The 18,506-nt window shown below is 41.3% G+C and overlaps 2 protein-coding genes across 2 annotated transcripts in view; both read right to left on the bottom strand.

Moving 5' to 3' along the window:
* LOC109937504 (collagen alpha-3(VI) chain-like) overlaps positions 1 to 18,506 on the bottom strand; it is a 747,545-nt gene that overhangs the window by 332,024 nt on the left and 397,015 nt on the right. The gene's annotated exons all lie outside the window — the stretch shown is intronic.
* The window catches only part of LOC109937491 (collagen alpha-3(VI) chain-like), an 88,137-nt gene that overhangs the window by 44,486 nt on the left and 25,145 nt on the right, over positions 1 to 18,506 (bottom strand). Inside the window, exons 3-5 of the mRNA XM_048598713.1 lie at positions 16,497 to 17,081; positions 7,339 to 7,932; positions 4,124 to 4,759 (exon numbers count right to left, since the gene is read on the bottom strand). Coding sequence (XP_048454670.1) covers positions 4,124 to 4,759; positions 7,339 to 7,932; positions 16,497 to 17,081 — 1,815 coding nt within the window. The remainder of the gene's footprint in view (positions 1 to 4,123; positions 4,760 to 7,338; positions 7,933 to 16,496; positions 17,082 to 18,506) is intronic.

Below are 18,506 nucleotides of genomic sequence, written 5' to 3' on the forward strand. Positions count from 1 at the left end.
TGTAGGCCAGGCCAAGTAAGGATGGCAGTACCCTTCTCTAACGGACATTAGTGAACCAGATGTTTTTCTCCAACAATTGACAATGAATTCATGGTCGTCATTAGACTCTTAATTCTAGGTTCTTTATTGAATTCAAATTCCACCATCTGCCATGGCAGGATTCAAACCGGGTCTCCAGAACATTACCTAGGTCTATGATTAACAGCCCAGTGAGAATACCACTAGGTGATCACGTCTATAACACTTAATCAGATTTTGCAGCCTGTTTGTCCCAATGCTTACGATGTGTCTTCCCTTGATCTTCAACACATACCAGTAATTTTCTCCCCATCGCCTGAATATAGTTGATAAGGCTTTCCAGCATGAATAACCTATTTCATGCACTTTTGCTCACATCCCTTCCTTTCCCTCACAGAACAGTGATAGAGTTCCTCTCATTCTCACCCTTCAGTCCTCCAGCCAAGGTATTCCTCCACCAATTCCACCGCTTTTATTCTGACACGGTGCCACCACCAAACAAATTCTTCCTTTCCCTTTCCTTTTCAGCATATCAAAGAGACTGTTGCCGCTTGTGGTCCACCCGTCAATCACTCCCTATGGCCTTTTTTCTTTCCCCAGGCACCTTTCCATGTAAAGAAAGGAAATGTAATAACTGTCCTTTCAGCTTGTCCCTTCTCACCATCCAAAGTCCCAAACACTCCTTCCAGGTGAACCAGTGACTTACTCGTACTTCTTTCAATTTAGTGCACTATATTCGCCACTCATGATGTGATCTCCTTTACATTGGGCTGATCAAATTCAGACTTCGTAACTACGTTGTGGAACATTTCCATTTAAGTATAACCCTGAACCTCCAATTGCTTGTCATTTTTATATTGCATCTTGCTCCCACTCGGACCCCTCTGTCCTCGGTCTGCTGGAGTGTTCCAGTGAAGCTCACTGTATGCATGAGGAACAGGACCTCATCATTCATCTTCAGACTCTACTGCAGTGGTTCCTGAATAGAATTGTGAAAACCTCCTCCTCCAAATAGGCAGCAAGGTCTAGAAAGCGAGCTGCCCTATGCTTGCCTTCCTCATTTTGCCATCATGGGATTTCTTTTATTCTTCTCAAGCCCATTTGAAAATGGTTGCTCACCAACTTGAACTCAGGCCGACACTTACAGAGCTGCTGCGCCATCCTGTTCGCTGACCTAGTATGATGTTGGCAGTGGGGAGACGGATTGATTACAGTGTTACAGAAGAGAGACTGATTACAGTGCATTTGGATCAGTGGCAGATTACAGAGGGAGTGATTGCAGTGTGTGAGCAATGGGAAGAAAGGCTGATTACACTGTGTTAGGGAAAGGCGGATTGCAGCATGTGTTGGGGAGAGGGATTGATTAAAGTGTATGTGGAGTTCGGGTGGAAAGGCCGATTAGAATGCATGGGTCATCGATGGCTTACACCACCATTCAAAAGCATTCCACTTACCTCATAAAACCCAGTCTGACAGTCAGAGGAGCACGGCTTCACAATCATGGAATTTAATTTTATTTCTCTTCATTTTTTGATGGAAGTGGACATCAGTGATGGGGCCAGCATTTGTTGCTCATCCATTACTTGGAGAACTCTGGTGTGATATTTGGTGTGTATCTAAACGTTGAATGCTAATATGAAATTCAGTATCACCTGCTGCTTCTTAGATAAGATTCATGAACAGGGGTGGCTCAGTAAAGGACAGTGGAGTACATCAAATATTAAAATGTTGGTTCAACTATAATTTGTATGCATTAGTAATTACATATTAAATGTTACAATGCTGCTTTATGGCTGCCTTATATTTATTGGCATCTATGTTCTTGAATAAATTCCAAACATTAAAAAGCAGTCACATTAGGAAATAATTTGGGAAATATTGGTCCACAGCCTTTTGGACTCAATGCTGAATGCAGCAATTTGAGATCATAATCTCTGCCTCGAACTTGTGCCATTTTTTGGTGGCTTGTTTCCTGCCATTTCTCTTTTTATTCTTTCACTTTGCTGCTATCCAGTCATTTGCACCTCATCTGGACACATCTTTTTGCTTTAAATTTGATTATTAACCCTAAACCTTTTGTCATTTAATCTCTCCTGTGTTTTTACCCCATCACAGATCTATCATTTCTTTCTTTGTAGCTATTCCCTTTCTAATTCCTGAAAAGCTATTGCAATTCTATTTCTCTCAGCTCCGATGAAGGGACACCATCAACTTCAAATTGTAACATTGTTTTTCTTTACAAATGCTGCCTGGCCCACTGTGTATTTCCAGCACTTTGTTTTTTTTGGAGTGAGAAATGTTCGAATAGAACACTTCTACAGACAAAATGAAGCCTTGCAAAATTTTTTTTGTGTCTGATTTGAATGTATTATCATAACGGAGTGCTGGGGAACAAAGGAAATATAATTGATATATTATTAAAAGAAAATATGGCGTGTAGTTAGAAATGGAGGGAAATTGTTTTGAAATTGAAAAGGTATTTAAAAATAAACTGAAATTACACATTACAATATTTCTATACACTGACAAATTTATGAAAAAAAGGCAATGGAAGTTAAAATAAATTAACAATACTCCAGAAAGTGGCAATATTAGGGTACGTTTCTACATATGTTGTGTATGTGAAGGATTTTCATACCATAACTTGAATGAAGTATTTTGATTTGTGTTGTTTTTTATACCTGGAAAGAACCAGAAGGTGGAGGAGACATTGTATTTCTCCAAGTGTTGGTTTATGTTCTAAGGAAAGGCTGCTGATCATCAGACAGTGGGTACAACTAGAAACGAGAGGTGGGACACAGGGAGAGATCTCACAGTTAATGCTCTGCACGTTAATATTCATTCAACAGGAGCATTGAGTAGAATATTGGACTTGCAACCAAAGCTAAGTGAAGGACTTCCATTTCACAAATTACTCATCGGACATGCTTGAGATTCAAATTGCACTGGTATATGAAGATCTGTGCCGAGCAAAAACTACATCACGAAATCTTTCCCTTTGTCCTCAGATGGTTTGTCATAGAGTCATAGAGACTCATAGTCAACTCATCCATGCCAACCAGATATCCTAAATAAATCTAGTCCCATTTGCCAACATTTGGCCTATATCCTTCTAAACCCTTCCTATTCATATACCTGTCCAAGTGTCTTTTAAATATTGTAATTGTACCCATCTCTACCACTTCCTCTTCCAGCTCATTCCATATACACACCACCCTCTGCATGAAAAAGTCACCCCTTAGGTGCCTTTTAAATATTTCTCCCCTCAACTTAAACCTATGCCCTCTAATTTTGGGCTCCGCTGTCCTTGGGAAAAGACCTTGTATGTTCACCCTATCCATGGCCCTCATGATTTTATAAACTTTTACAAGGTCACCTCTCAGCCTCTGATGCTCCAGGGAAAATAGTCCCAGCCTATTCAGCCTCTCCCTATCACTCGAACACTCCAACTGTGCAAATCTCTTCTGAACCCTTTCAAGTTTCACAGCATCCTTCCAACAGCAGGGAGACCAGAATTGAATGCAGTATTCCAAGAGTGCCCTAATCAACGTCCTGTGCAGTTGCAACATGACTCCCCAACTCCTATACTCGGTGCATTGATTAATGAAGGCAAGCATACCAAACACCTTCTTCACTAGTTCTGAGGAAGGGTCACCGGACCGGAAACGTTAACTCTGTTTTTTCCTTCACAGATGCTGCCAGACCTGCTAAGCTTTTCCAGCAACTTTGTTTTTGTACCTTCTTCATTATCCTGTCTACTTGTGACTCAACTTTCAAAAAGCTATGAACATGCACTCCAAGGTCTCTTTGTTAGCAACATACCGCAGGACCCAGGATTCGTGAGTTATCATGAAGTGGCCTGGTCTTTAACTGCACAAGGATGTGAAACCTGAAAGTGAATATTACAATGAGCATCTGGCTATCAGACAGTCAGGGACAATTTAGTGAACCCAATACCTACAGTCCACTGGTATCAGCAGTCACGTGTGATATTATTAGTTGGTACTGGAGTAATTTGACACTTGTGCAGCAGTTACTTACAAATAAATGACAATGAGCAGTACTACAGTGGTAATAGAAAAGAACACAAAATCAATTCAGGTACCTTTTGTTGCAGGAATGGGTTCCACGGGTTTTATTGTTGGTTCTTCAATTATTATTGTTGGAACTGCCAGTGTGGTCAGTGGTATTATCATCTGATCCAGTAAATCTGGCAGAGACTGGAAATCATTGACACTGAAGATCAAACTTGGGTCAATTGCCATCTCTTCTAGCTGGGCTGGGTCTGTGTGCTTGACTCCAACAGCGAAGGTCATTACTGCAGCTCGCTTCAATGCATCTGATGATGCTTCCACATCATCATCGGACCTTCCACTAGTAACAAGCACCAAAAACTGAGGAATGTTTTCTTTTATTCGACTTCCTGCAGCCCTGGAAAAAAAATATTTACTGGCAAAATCCAATGCTGAACCGGTGTTGACCGTTGTCCCACCTCGCAACATGAGGGTCCTGATATGAGATAGAAGTTCAGCTTCTGAAGAGTAAGTGTTTAAATAGAATTCAGCTTCAGTATCATCGCTGTACTGTGCCAGACCTACTCGCACCTGGTCACTTCCAATGGCCAAGTTCCGAACTATTCTTGTGATGAAGTCCTTGACAAAAGGTAAATTGGTGTTTCCAACATTGTCTGATCCATCGATAAGGAAGACAATGTCTCTCTCACTCATTTCCCTTCGTACAGCTGGAAAAAAAATAGACACCAAGTCAGACAAAATCCCTAAAGATTAAATAAAACCTGGTAAAGCTGTTATTGAGTCATAGAGTCATACAGCATGGAAACAGATCCTTTGGTCTGACTGGTCCATGCCGACCATGTTCCTAAACTAAACTAGTTCCACCTGCCTACACTTGGCCCATATCCCTCCAAACGTTTCCTATTCACAAACTTATCCAAATGACTTTTAAATGTTGTAACCATATCTGACATCCATCACTTTCTGTGGCAGTTCATTCCGTACACTAACCACCCTCTGTTCCAGACCCGAAACGTCAGCTTTCCTGCTGCTCTGATGCTGCCTGGCCTGCTATGTTCATCCAGCTCCACACCTTGTTCTCTCTGTAAAAAAGTTGCCCTTATGTCCTTTGCAAATCTTTTGCTTCTCTCCTTAAAAAAATACCCTCTAATTTTGAACTCCCCCACCTAGGGAAAAGACCCTTGTCACTCACCTTATCCATGCCCCTCTTGATTTCATAAACATCAATAAGATCACCCCTCAACCTCCTATGTTCCAGTGAAAAAAGTCCCAGCCTTTCCAGTCTATTTTGATATGTCAAACCCTCCATTCCCGGCAACAACTTGTTAAATATTTTCTGAACCCAGTCCAGTTTAATAATATCTTCCCTATAACAGGGTGGCCAGAACTGCACACAGTACTCCAGAAGAGGCCTCCAATGTCCTGTACAATCTCAACATGACGTACCAACGTCAAGTGTGCTAAATACCCTCTTAACCACCCGATCAATACATGATCTAACAAAGTTTGCTGAATTCTACAACAAACAGAACTTCAATAATTGATGTTTGCTGTAGGCTTCTCTAAACTAAATCCATTAATCACAAAGAGAATGTGCTTTAAGTTACAGACCTGAGAAAAAGGAATTTGAAAAGGAAACCATGATTGATCCCATAGTGATTGTTTTCTGGCTCTGGCAGTGTTGGTATTAAATAGGCACCATGCAAAATGGTATTTTGGTGTAAGTTACCTTAGATAGTTGAACTGCAATGCAGAATGATGCCAACTGTGTGAATTCAAATCCTGTCCTGACTGCAGTTACCAAGAAGGTCCCTCCATTTCAATCTTTCCCCTTAAGCAAGGTGTGGTAACCCCCATGTTGAGCAAACGCCAGTTGTCTCTCTCTAATGAGAGCTGACGCTTTGTGACTTTGCTTTCTAAGGTGACAGCGTGACACTTGCAAGTCTTAAGGGTTTTCTGCCTCTCAGGCACAGCTATCCTTAATTTTTCCATTCTAATGATAATTTAATTCATTGTTTGGTTATGGGCAAGAGAGAAAATGGCTGGGGGCTGCAAGGAAAAATAATTTCATGCAACAAGTGGTCATGATCCTGAACTCACAGCCCATTAGAGTGACGGAAGTGAATGATTACTGAAGGAACATGATGGAGAAAATCTTGCAGTGATACACAGGCAGAAAAGGAAAATTGTACTGACTTGATTGTCCCATCAGGTCCCAGCAAAGACTCAACAATGCCAAATGGCTTCCTCTTTGCCTCAAGTGAGACAATGACAATTTTATCTTTAAACAGGGTGAGTTTTCTTGTCAGAAACCTTCAGCCTTCAAACATGAGAAAGTATGCAGGATCATCCAGTGATCAGGCAGCTGATTGGTTGTCATCGGGCTTTCTGCCAGAAACAGGACTCCTGACCAAGAGCTGCAGACAAGTCAGACATCAGTAACTCCAGTCCCCGCCAGAGATGTGACAGCAGCGATGACTGTTGCCGAGACAATATGGCCCCAGGCTCCCAGAATGAAGGATTGTCCTCAGAAAAGATAATAGCTGTTTGGTGGAGTCTTATGGAGTGGAGATCATGAGGAGAGGATGGAACAGTAGGATCAGGCAAGAGTGGACTTTCAGTTGGTTTTGGACCAGTCCCTCCACCATGCCCAGATTAATGCAGACCAACCTATTTAAAACCGATAGCGCAGTCACATTGGTTAATGTCAAGTAGGTGAATCTTCCTCAAGCCTCCTAGAGCTGGATCTCAAGCATTTCAAACTGAACGACACCCCTAAAGTAGACATTAGTTGATCCTTTAAGGACTTCAATTGGCAATGGGGTAGGAAGGTGGAAGGAGGGTTTCCCATCAGGAAGGTAATTTGTGCAGTTACAAAGGTTGTGCTATTTCTGGGCCCAGAGCATTCAGTTTATTAACTTTATGATCATGGGAAAGATTTAGAAATCGATTAAGCGAAGTGTCAAATCCAAGCCAGAACTGAACAGTTACATCTCATCCCCATTTACTAAAAGGCAGAGATTACATATTTTTATGCTATTCATTTCTATCAGAATCAGCCGCATCATAGCATGTTCGAGTATGTTGTGCATGACTGTCTTACAATGCTGACAGCGGCTATGGAGTAAATATTTAGAATTTAGTCAATTAAATAACTCAGTGGTAAAATGTACATATTGTGCAATCTCAGTCTTGGTGAAGTCACTCTTACAATATCAAAAGCAATCTTTTATATTCTCTTGCATAATTTTGACAAAACCTTACTATACTTAGCAAACAATTCTACCTTCAGTAGGAGGGATTGGTTCCTCAATCACAGACACTGCTGTAACTTTAGTCAGGAACTCTTCTTGAATGGTTTGCAATTCGTTGAAGTCTCCCAGTTTCAAAACAGAGTCGGGATTAGACACTATCCGTTGTAGTTCCGCTGTGTCTGCATTCTTGGCTCCAATAGCAAAGGGCACGATACCAGCATGTTTCATTGTAGCTGCTGCCTGTCCAACATCGTCTCTGGATTTCCCAGCAGTGATGAGGACCAGGATTTGTGAAGCTCCAGTGCCTCCTCTGCTCCCTGCAGATGGGTTGAAGACATTCCTTGTTACATAGTCCAGTGCAGCACCAGTGTTGAGGGGTCTCCCTGTTTTCAATCTCATCTTTTTAATTGCATCTAAAACTGCATCTAGAGTTGAATGAGTGTTGAGGCCAAATTCAAGTCTTGGGTTAGAACTGTATTGTACCACAGCCACTTGATCTCTGTCAGATCCAATGTCAAACTCCTGGATTATGTTATTAAGAAAACTACGAACTTGAATAAACGATCTTCCCATCCCAGGAGAGCCATCAATTAGGAAGACGATGTCTCTCTTCCTTGATGCAGAAACTGTAAAAAGCATAAATGATAAAAAGTTAGCAATAAATTTGTTTAAAATCATATAGAGAATTTAGAAATCCGTCAAGTATTATTTGTCTTTTATTCTCCATTCCTACTCAGTGTCAGCAATGATTCTACACCATTATTTGTCACAGCAGCTAAAGCTGATGCTACAATGTTAAATTGCCAAATTGAGTCATACCAGAAACAACGTAGCACTATAGACACATGATTAAGACATGGACTAAAAACATTTAATCTTATCTCATGGTGACAATTTGAACCACAGTCAGAGATGCTTTTAGTCCATCTGTCTCAGCTGGAATTACAACCCATCCTTAAGGTACATCTAGAAATATTTTCTTAACAAACATTTTCTAATGTGATCGTATGACATAAATTTAATTTTCAGTGCCTCAACAATGTCAATCTGCCTGTGTGAGGCTATTTCTTCAGTTGCCCACGTTCCATCCTCTGAGCTTCCTTGCTGTATTGGCCCCAGGCTGACTGTTTAAGCTCCAGCTGCTGATTTAATGTTCTGTCTGGCAGCTGACCTCAATCAGTCTACCTAGCATCCCCTTCCCCTCCACCATCCTCGCACTTCTGAGAGCCTGTTGACCTGGCCATGCTTCTGATCTGGCATAGTCATTGCACTCCTCTTCCTATTGTATCTGTCCACTCTCCTGCTCTTGATGACGTGTGTGGTACCATAGTGATTTGTGCTTGGGCTCCAGCTATTCACATATACATCAACAATTTGAATAACGGAATCAAATGTAATGTTCCCGACTTTACAAAACTAGGTGGCATTGTGAGTGACAACGAAGATGTAAAATGTCTTCTAGGTCTCTTTGGAGAAGTTAACTGAGTGAAGAAATGCATGGCAGAGCTGCATAATGTGCTTACAGATGAAGCTGACCAATTCAGGAGGGAAATCAGAATGGTAGGGTATTATGGCAATAGAAAGTCAGGCATTTTATAGTCATAGAGTCATACAACACAGAAACAGAGCCTTCAGTCTAACCAATCCATGCCAACCATAATCCCAAGCTAAACTTGTCCCACCTGCCCTGCGTTTGGTCATATCCCTCCAAGCATTTCTTATTCATATACTTATCTGTTAATGTCTTTTAAACATTGTAACTGTACCTGCATCCATTACTTCCTCTGGCAGTTCATTCCACACACAAACCACACTGCATAAAAAAATTGCCTCTCGTGCCCTTTTTAAATCTTTCTCCTCTCACCTTAAAAACATGCCCCCTAATCTTGAAATCCCCCACCCTAGGCAAAGGACACCTGCCATTTACCTTATCTTTACCCCTCATGATTTTTTAAACCTCTATTAGGTCATCCCTCAACCCCCTACGCTCCAGTGAATAAAGACCCAGCCTATCCAGGCTCTCCTTACAACTCAAACCATGCATTCCTGTCAACATCCTGGTAAATCTTTTCTGAACCCTCTCTAGCTTAATAATTTCCATCCTATAACAGGACTGGTCACGTTACTCCAGAAGGAATGCACAAAGTGACTTGGATCTCCTTGTACAAAAGAGTTACTGAAAGCAAGAATGTAGGCATATCAAGCAGTGAGAAAGACAAATTGTATGTTGGCCTTCCTGTAGCTAAATAGGGCTTTGGTGAAACAATTCCTGATTTATTATATGCAGTTTTTGTTACCTCACCTAAGAAAAGATATACTTAGCACAGATGGAGCGCAGCGAATGTTCACCAGACTGATTCCTTGATGTCAAGCTTGATGTACATGGGGAAATTGATCAATTGGATCTGTTCTTACTGGAGTTTAGAAGAATTAAAGGGTCTTCATTGAAACATATAAAATTCTGTCAAGGCTGGACAGAATGGATACACCGTTGATGTTTCCCCTGGCATGTAGTCCAGAGAAAGATGCACATTCTAGGGTTGCACAATGGACTATTTTGCATTGGGATGATGAGAAATTTGTTGATGATGAGAAACATAAAGAACTGTTTCTCCAACTGACTCCCTATGACCTAAGCTCTTTTTACTGATTGTGGTACAGAGGCAAAGTTCTAAATCTCTAAATCAGAAGGCTGGGATCTCAAGACCTACTCCAAAACTAGCATACACGGTCTTTCAGTTGAGACTGTAAATAAGCATTACTTTCCTCTCAGGTGGATGGGATCCCATTTCAGTGTTTGGAAAAGAGCAGGGGAATTTTCCCAAGTCATATTCAGTATTTATCTCTGAATCAGTACTAGGAAGATAGATCATCTTGACAGCTTTCTTGTGCTGAAAGTTGACAACTGACTTTCAACACATTACGGCAGTGTGTACATTTCAAAGCATCTGTGAAGTTTATAAGGATATTCTACAGACATGAAAAGAGCTATCAAGTTATTTTTGTCTCACTGAATTGATGAATTAGATAATATTGGGAATTCAAATCTACCACATGTGTGTGGCTTTATCTTAAGAATAATTGTTAAGTTTTACCTCATGTGTTACCTTATAGCTGTCTGGATTGAACTCTATTTGCCATTTGCTGCCCACTTGAATAGTCCATTTATATCTTACTGCTGTATACAGCATTCTCTTCATTATCAAAACATGGTGAATGTTGTATGATCAGCAAACTTCTTCATCATACCTTCTACATTTAAGTGTAATTGAAAGCTGAGGTACAAAGCCTTTGAATCAAATAACTGCCAATAGTCACAAAATGCATCATTGACCACTTTGTTTCTATGTGCTGATCTACTTGCCCTTGAATCCCATCTGTTTTCACTTAAATGGCTAATCTGCCACATGGGGCCATGGCAAAGGCTTTGCTAAAATTCGTGCAGACTATAAAATATGTGTTACCCCCACTGAATCTCCTTGTTACCTCTTAAAAACTTCAATCAAGGTGGTCAAACATGAATTTCTTTTAATAAATCTGTATTGACTGTACTTGATCAATCCATGCTTTTATAAATTGAAATTAATACTATCCCTTACAATAATTTGTTCATCCCCGAGGTTAGGCTTAATAGCTAGTCATTATTCAGTCCATTTCCTTCTCCCTTTCCAAGTAATGGTACCTTGTCAGTCCTCCAGCCCTCTGGCACTAGGTCTGCAGCCAGAGAACATTGAAAAGTATTGGTTGAAGCCTCTTCTGTTTCCCAGCTTATTCCTCTTAACAGCCCAGGGAATCTATCATTTGGGGCCAGTGATTTATTTACTTTCAAAGTTGCTAAATCCCATAATATTTCCTGTCTCAAAATGTTAATCCCACCTAATGTTTCATACTGCTGCTACTTAAGTACAATTTATGCATTGCCCATCTATATTTCTGCTCTGAAACACCTCAGAACAATTCCTACATTTGAAATACTCCAGAAATACAAATTGTTATTACTGATGATTAAAATGATGTGCTTGCCCATACAATACCCTTTAAATCTGGGCAGTCTCAGGAGAGACAGAATTTCATCTTTCCTTGACTAAGTGCTTAGACAAATCTCAGTTTCAGAATTATCACTGTACAGTACCAACCCAACTCGCACTTTGTCACTTCCAATGCCCGCGCTCTCAATTATTCTTTTGATAAAGTCACACACGTGGTAGATTTGAATTCCCAATATTATCTGATTCATCAAACAGAAACACAATATCTCTCCTGCTCTCAGCTTCAGATGTAAGTAGAAAGAAATGCACATATAAAGACACACTGGGTAAGCGAAAATTCATAGAAATTTCATAAAAATATTTCCACCTCTATTGGTAGTTGTTCCAATGATAAGAATGTATGTCAAACATCTGTGATGCATAATTTTCTAATGCATGCTGCAACTGGGCTCCTATTACACCTCCAACTGTACAGTAAATAAGTTTGGGGAGTTACAGGGAGATTGCAAATAGAAATATGATGTTGTGGTGATAACAGAAACCTGGCTTGAGGAAGTACAGGGCTAGGTGTTAAATATTCCTGGATACAAGGCGTTCAGAAAAGATCAAGAGGAAAGGAGGAGGGGTAGCTGCATTGGATAAAGAGGGCATTGCATTGCTGGAGAAAGAGAATGTCCCAGAGTTTTCAAGGACAGAATCAATTTGGCTAGAGCTAAGGAACAAAAAGATGCAATTACATTGCTCAGTGTAGTCTATAGTCCAGAGGTTTTCAACAACTGTATGGTAGCACACTGGTGGGCTGCAGCAGGTGACAAGAGTGCCATGAAATTCTTGGGAAGCAAGCCTGTTTTCCCCATGTGCACGGAGATTTGGCAATACACATGCATGGTCATCTGTCCCCATGCATGGATGGTGGGAAATCCACTTGTTATGCAGCCGTCTTGCCCATACACAGGCCCAAACGTTCATTCTGAGCGTGCACACAATGACCAAAGACTATATCTTCAGGATGCAAAGAAACTGCACACATCCAGTCAAGAGGCAAGCAATTATTGAATGACTTTTGAATGCAACATAAAGGGGACATAAAGGGGAAGTAAAAAATAAAGGACAGCAAAATAAAGGGGAATTCAAAAGTCTTCTATAGGCTTAAATAGTAAAAGAGTGGAAAACAAAGAGAAGACTGATTAGGGACCAAAAAATAAATTTACAGACAAAGGCAGGTGTACTGGTTAAGGTATTAAATGAATGCATTGTCAATCCATGGTGATAGAGGAAGAAATTCTGTCACTCGAAGGGTTCAAAATTGTTAAAGAAATGTTGGACTGTGGTTGGTTCACTCACTGAGCTGGTTCGTTAGTTTGCAGACGTTTCATTACCCTGCTGGGTAATATCATCAGTGCAGCCTCCAATGAGGCGTTGTTGTATTTTCCCACTTGCTATTTAAACTCTGGGGTCCATTGGACCAACACTCACTCGTCTCCACACATACAGACAAGGAGGACCATCAGTTCAATTGGGACAATGTCAGGATCCTAGGACAAGCTAAGCAGAGACAGGCATGGGAATTCTTGGAGGCCTAGTTCTCCACCAAGAAGACCATCAATAAACACATAGAATTAGACCCTATATACACACCACTGCAAAGAAAAACCAGAAATGAGGCAATCAGCTCCAACAGACCCCAGAGGTTAAATAGCAAGTGGGGAAATAGAACAACGCTTCATCGGAGTCTGCACTGATGATGTTACCCAGCAGGTTAATGAAACATCTGCAAACTAATGAACCAGCTCGGCGAACGAATCATCCACAGCATCCACAACCCGAACTACAAATTTACTCAAGAATGTTAAACGTTGGACTGTTAGTACCTAAAGTTGACAAGGCACCAGGACTCAATGAAATGCATCCAGTGATATTGAAGAAAATGAGTGAAAGTTGCAAGAACACTAGCCATAATTTTTCAGTCCTCCCTACACACAGGAAGGTGTCAGACAACTGGAGAATTGCAAATACCCCAGCCTTGTTCAAAAATGTTAGGATAAGTCGAGCAATTACAGATCAGTCAGTGTGCCTTCAGTAGTTGGAAAGCTTCTAGAAACTATTATTCAGGATAGAATTAATAATCACATGGAATAAAGGTGGTTTGATATGAGGAGTCAGCGGGGAATTCCAAAAGGGAAATCATGTTCATCTAACTTATTGGATTTTTTTAACGAGTTAACAGAGAGGGTCAGTGATGGTAGTTGATGTGATGTACATAAACTTCGAGAAAGCGTTTGATACAGAGCTACACAACAGACTTGTAAGAAAAGTTATAACTCGTGGAATAAAAAGGACTGTTGTAACATTATACAAAATTGGCTGAGTGGTAGGAAACTGAAAGTGGTGATCAATGGATATTTTTCAGACTTGAAGAAGGTTTACGGTGGAGTTCCCCGGGTGTTGATACTGGGATCTTGTTTTTCTGATGTATGTTAATGATCTAGATCTTGGTATGCAGGAGACAATGTCAAAGTTTGCAGATGATATAAAACTTGGGAGTGTTATAAAATGTGAGGGGGACAGGGTAAAACTTCAAAGGGACATAAGAAAAAATGCTTGAGAATGCAGATAGGTGGCAGATGAATTTCAATGTGGAGAAGTATAACGTGATGCATTTTGGTAGGAAGAACATGGGCAAGCAATATAAAACAAAGGGTGAAATTCAAAAGAAAGGGGAGGTCCGGGAAGACCAGGATGTATATGCAAACAGATCAATGAATGTGTCTAGACAGGTGAAAGAAGGAATTAATAAAACATACAGTATTCTGGACATTATTAGTTGATGTATGGAGTACAAGAGCAAGGAGGCGGTTTTGAATTTATATAAGATTCTAGTCATACCTTAGCTGAATTATTATGGACGGTTCTAAGTGTCATGATATAGGAAGGATATGAATGCATTGGAGAGTTTGAAGAAGAAATTTGCAAGACAGGATCTAGGAATGAGAACCTTTGGTTATGAGGATGGATTGATGTTTTGACTGTTCTCTTTGGAGAAAAGAAGGCAGAGTCCAACAGAACTTTCCAAAATGATGAGGGACTGGATGCAATAGATACGGCAAGAATATTTCTGGTCGTAAAAGGATAAAGAATGAAAGAGTGTAGGTTTAAAGTGATTTACAGAAGGAAAAATATTTTCACATGAGGAGTGTGCGGCTCTGGTATAAACTGCCTTGCAGTAGGGTGGAGGCAGATTTAACTGAGACATTCAAAAGGGGAATGGACGACTATTTGAATAGAAATAATGTGCAAGAGTATGGGAAAATGTAGGAGAATGTCACTAAGTCACAACACTGATATTGTGAGTTGGTCTAGACACAATGGTCCAGATGGTTTCACCCATTCTGTGACACAGGATGGTATCCAGTGGCATGTCAAGAAGACCATCCCTGACCCCAGCCTATCACTTGATGCCAGCACCACATTGAATTGGCCCTTAGGCAAGTCATGGAATCATAAATATCACAGAACTCCGACAATGTAGAAGCAGGCCATTTGGCCCATCAGGTCCACACCAACCCTCTGAAGAGCATCCCACCCAGACTTACCCTCAATCGCCGTAATCCTGCATCCACCATAGCCAACCCTCCCGACCTACTCATGCCTGGACACTATGGGCAACTTAGCATGGCCAATCCACCTGACATGCACATCTTTTGACTGTGGGACGAAACTGGAGAATCCAGAGAAAACCCATGCAGACATGAGGAGAATGTGCAAATTCTACGCACGCAGTGGAATCGAACCTAGGTCCCGAACACTGTGAGGCAGCAGCGCTAACCACTGAGCCATCATGTTGCCCCACATGCACTGCCCAATAACCCAATTAATTACCACAGCAACAAATCTGAGCCTCCCACCCTGTATATCTGCCAATCCAATTATTAGGAAGGATAATCTTCCAGCACATATACATTTACTAATGATTACTAAGAACTACCTCAGTTAATCATTCGGGGATAGTCCTTTATAAGTATCTTACAACTTGAATTTCATAAGACGTAAAAGGAAATATTCAGGATATCAATCTATTTTCACCTTTTTTTTCAACCCTGACATATGCAACTAGCCCTCCCAACTGCATGCCGCTCCAGCAGCAGAGAACTAGCGTTTATATCCACAGAATTTTACAGAGATATTAAACTAAATTCAAAATGCAAAATCCAGATGCAGAGGAAGGCACAGCCAAAGCAGGTAGTAAAATATTAACGATCTGAACACTGACCCTAGCCCACCTTTGACCTATCTGATTCTGGTAAAAGGGCTGGGCACCCAACCTGCACCCAAGAGGCAAGTTAACAACTTAAATACTTTACAAAGGACATCATTCTCTGATTTAAGCTGATTTGCAGTTCTTGCAACCGGTGACATAACTGGTTCTACTTGACCCTCAAAGTTTCCGGCCACTTGTTCGCCCATAAGAACTATAAACTGACCCCACACCAACTCACCGCCCCCGCCCTGTCAAACAAAATATCCAATCTTACAATTCAACTCCAGGACAGGGCAGCAGGGCAGCTCAGACACCACGGGATCAGCGACAACCTTCTCTCACAGGGATCGGACCCCTTGCCCAGCTTGTAGATCAAATCTACCTACACCTGTGGCCTCTCCCAGATTACTTAGAAAAACCCCATGCCTAACTGCAGGCTTGTTAGGGATGGTGAAAGCATATGGCAAAAGATAGAAATGCCACAGCATGCAGGCAAACCCAGAGTCAAACATTCCTGTCTGAAGCCCTTTCCTGCATCCATACAACCCACCCTTGAAAACGTTTAGACTATCGATCTGACTTTGGGCTTCCAATGGGGAACCAGATCAGCTGGATGATTATGGATGGGTCAAATTGTCCATGATTAAGTATCTACTCCAAGTGAAATGAAAATCAGGAAAAGTGCATGACTGAATTTTTGCTATCTACTCTGATATGCAAGGTTTCCAACCAGAAGTGTAAGTTGAAAACTGCCCCTTATATCTATCCTGTCAACATCTGCTGTTTTCATAGAGGTCTTTATCAATTTTCATTTGAAATAATATTACTAGCATTTTTTGTCAATATCCATGACTACACTTTCTAATCTATTATCATTTAAAATCAAACAGATGTCTTACTGGTTTTGTGCACACTTGTGCAAGTAAATTAGACAGACTTTTACCTTCAGTAGGAGGGATTGGTCCATCAACTACAATCATTGCTCTAACTTGAGACAAAAACTCTTGTTGAATAGTTTTCAATTCATGGAAGTCTCCCAGTTTCAAAACAGATTCCGGATTAGACACTATCTGTTGTAGTTCCGCTGTGTCTGCATTCTTGGCTCCAATAGCAATGGGCACAATACCAGCCTGTTTCATTGTATCTGCTGCCTGACTAACATCGTCGCTGGATTTCCCAGCAGTGATGAGCACCAGGATTTGTGAAGCTCCAGCAATTCCTCTGCTCCCTGCGGATGGACTGAAGACATTCATTGTTACATAGTCCAGTGCAGCACCAGTGTTGAGGGGTCTCCCTGTTTTCAGTCTCAGCTTTTTAATTGCAATCAAAATCTCACTTTTTGATGAATGAGTATTGAGGCCAAATTCAAGTCTTGGGTTAGAACTGTATTGTACCAATGCCACTTGATCTCTGTCAGGCCCAATATCGAGCTCCTGGATTATGTTATTAAGAAAATTACGAACATGAAGAAATGACCTTCCCATCCCAGGAGAGCCATCGATTAGGAAGACAATGTCTCTCTTCTTGGCTGCAGAAATTCAACATTAAATACGTTACAATAAGATAAGGTGCTCATTAAGAAAATTATTTTAAACATTTTGAAGAACAGTAGACTCTGAATGGATAAATTCAACTTATGCTTATTTATAAACATTTTCATTCACTAAGGTTTTCGAGTAGATTTGTAGCTCGGGTTGTGGATGTTGTGGTTGGTTGGCTCGCCAGGCTGGTTCATTGTTTCGCAGACGTTTCAATACCCTGCTGGGTAACATCATCAGTGCGGCCTCCAGTGAAGCGCTGTTGTGTTTTCCCACCTGGTATTTAAACTCTGGTGTCCATTGAGTTTGATTACTCACTTCTTGTTTTCCTTTGCAGTGGCATATATATAGGATCTTTCTCTATGTGTTTGTTGATGGCCTTCTTAGTGGAGAACCGGGCCTCTAGGGATTCTTGTGCTTATCTATGTTTCATCTGTTCTAGGATCCTGGTGTTGTCCCAATCGAACTGGTGGTTTTCCTTATCCATGTGGATGGAGCTGAGTGAGTATTGGTCGTGTCTTTTTGATGCTAGCTGGTGTTCATGTACTCCTGTGGCCAATTTTCTTCCTGTCTGTCCAACGTAATGTCTGTCACATTCTTTGCAAGGAATTTTGTATATAACGTTGGTTCTGTCCATAGTGGGTAAGGGGTCTTGGTTCGGGTTAGCAGTTGGCATTGGGTTGATGTGGGTTTGTGTGCTACTCTGATGCCCAGTGGTCGTAGGAGCCAACCCAATGCCAACTGCTAACCCAAACCAAAGACCCCTTACTCACGATGGACAGAACCAATGTTATATACAAAATTCCTTGCAAAGACTGTGACAGACATTATATTGGACAGACAGAAAGAAAATTGGCCACAAGGGCAGCACGGTGGCTCAGTGGTTAGCACTGCTGCCCCACAGTGCCAGGGACCCGGGTTCAATTCCACCCTCGGGTGACTGTCTGTGTGGAGTTTGCACATTCTCCCCGTGTCTGCGTGGGTTTCCTCCAGGTGCTCTGGTTTCCTCCCACAGTCCAAAGATGTGCAGGTTAGGTAGATTGGCCATGCTAAATTGCCTGTAGTGTTCAGGGATGTTTAGATTAGATGGGGTATAGGGGTATAGGGGGATGGGTCTGGGTGGGATGCTCTTTGTGTCGGTGTGGATTTGTTGGGCCGAAGGGCCTGTTTCCACACTGTAGGGATTCTATGATTGAAGGGTACACGAACACCAATTAGCAACAAAAAGGCACGACCAATACTCACTCATGTCCATCCACATGGATAAGGAAAACCACCAGTTCAATTGTGACAACACTAGGATCCTGGGACAGACCAAACAAAGACAAGCATGGGAATTCCTAGAGGTCTGCTTCTCCACTAAGAAGGCCATCAATAAACACATAGAGATAGACCCTGTATATACGCCACTGCAA

Source organism: Rhincodon typus, chromosome 7 (assembly GCF_021869965.1).
Source record: "Rhincodon typus isolate 14 chromosome 7, sRhiTyp1.1, whole genome shotgun sequence".
Lineage (NCBI taxonomy): Eukaryota > Metazoa > Chordata > Chondrichthyes > Orectolobiformes > Rhincodontidae > Rhincodon > Rhincodon typus.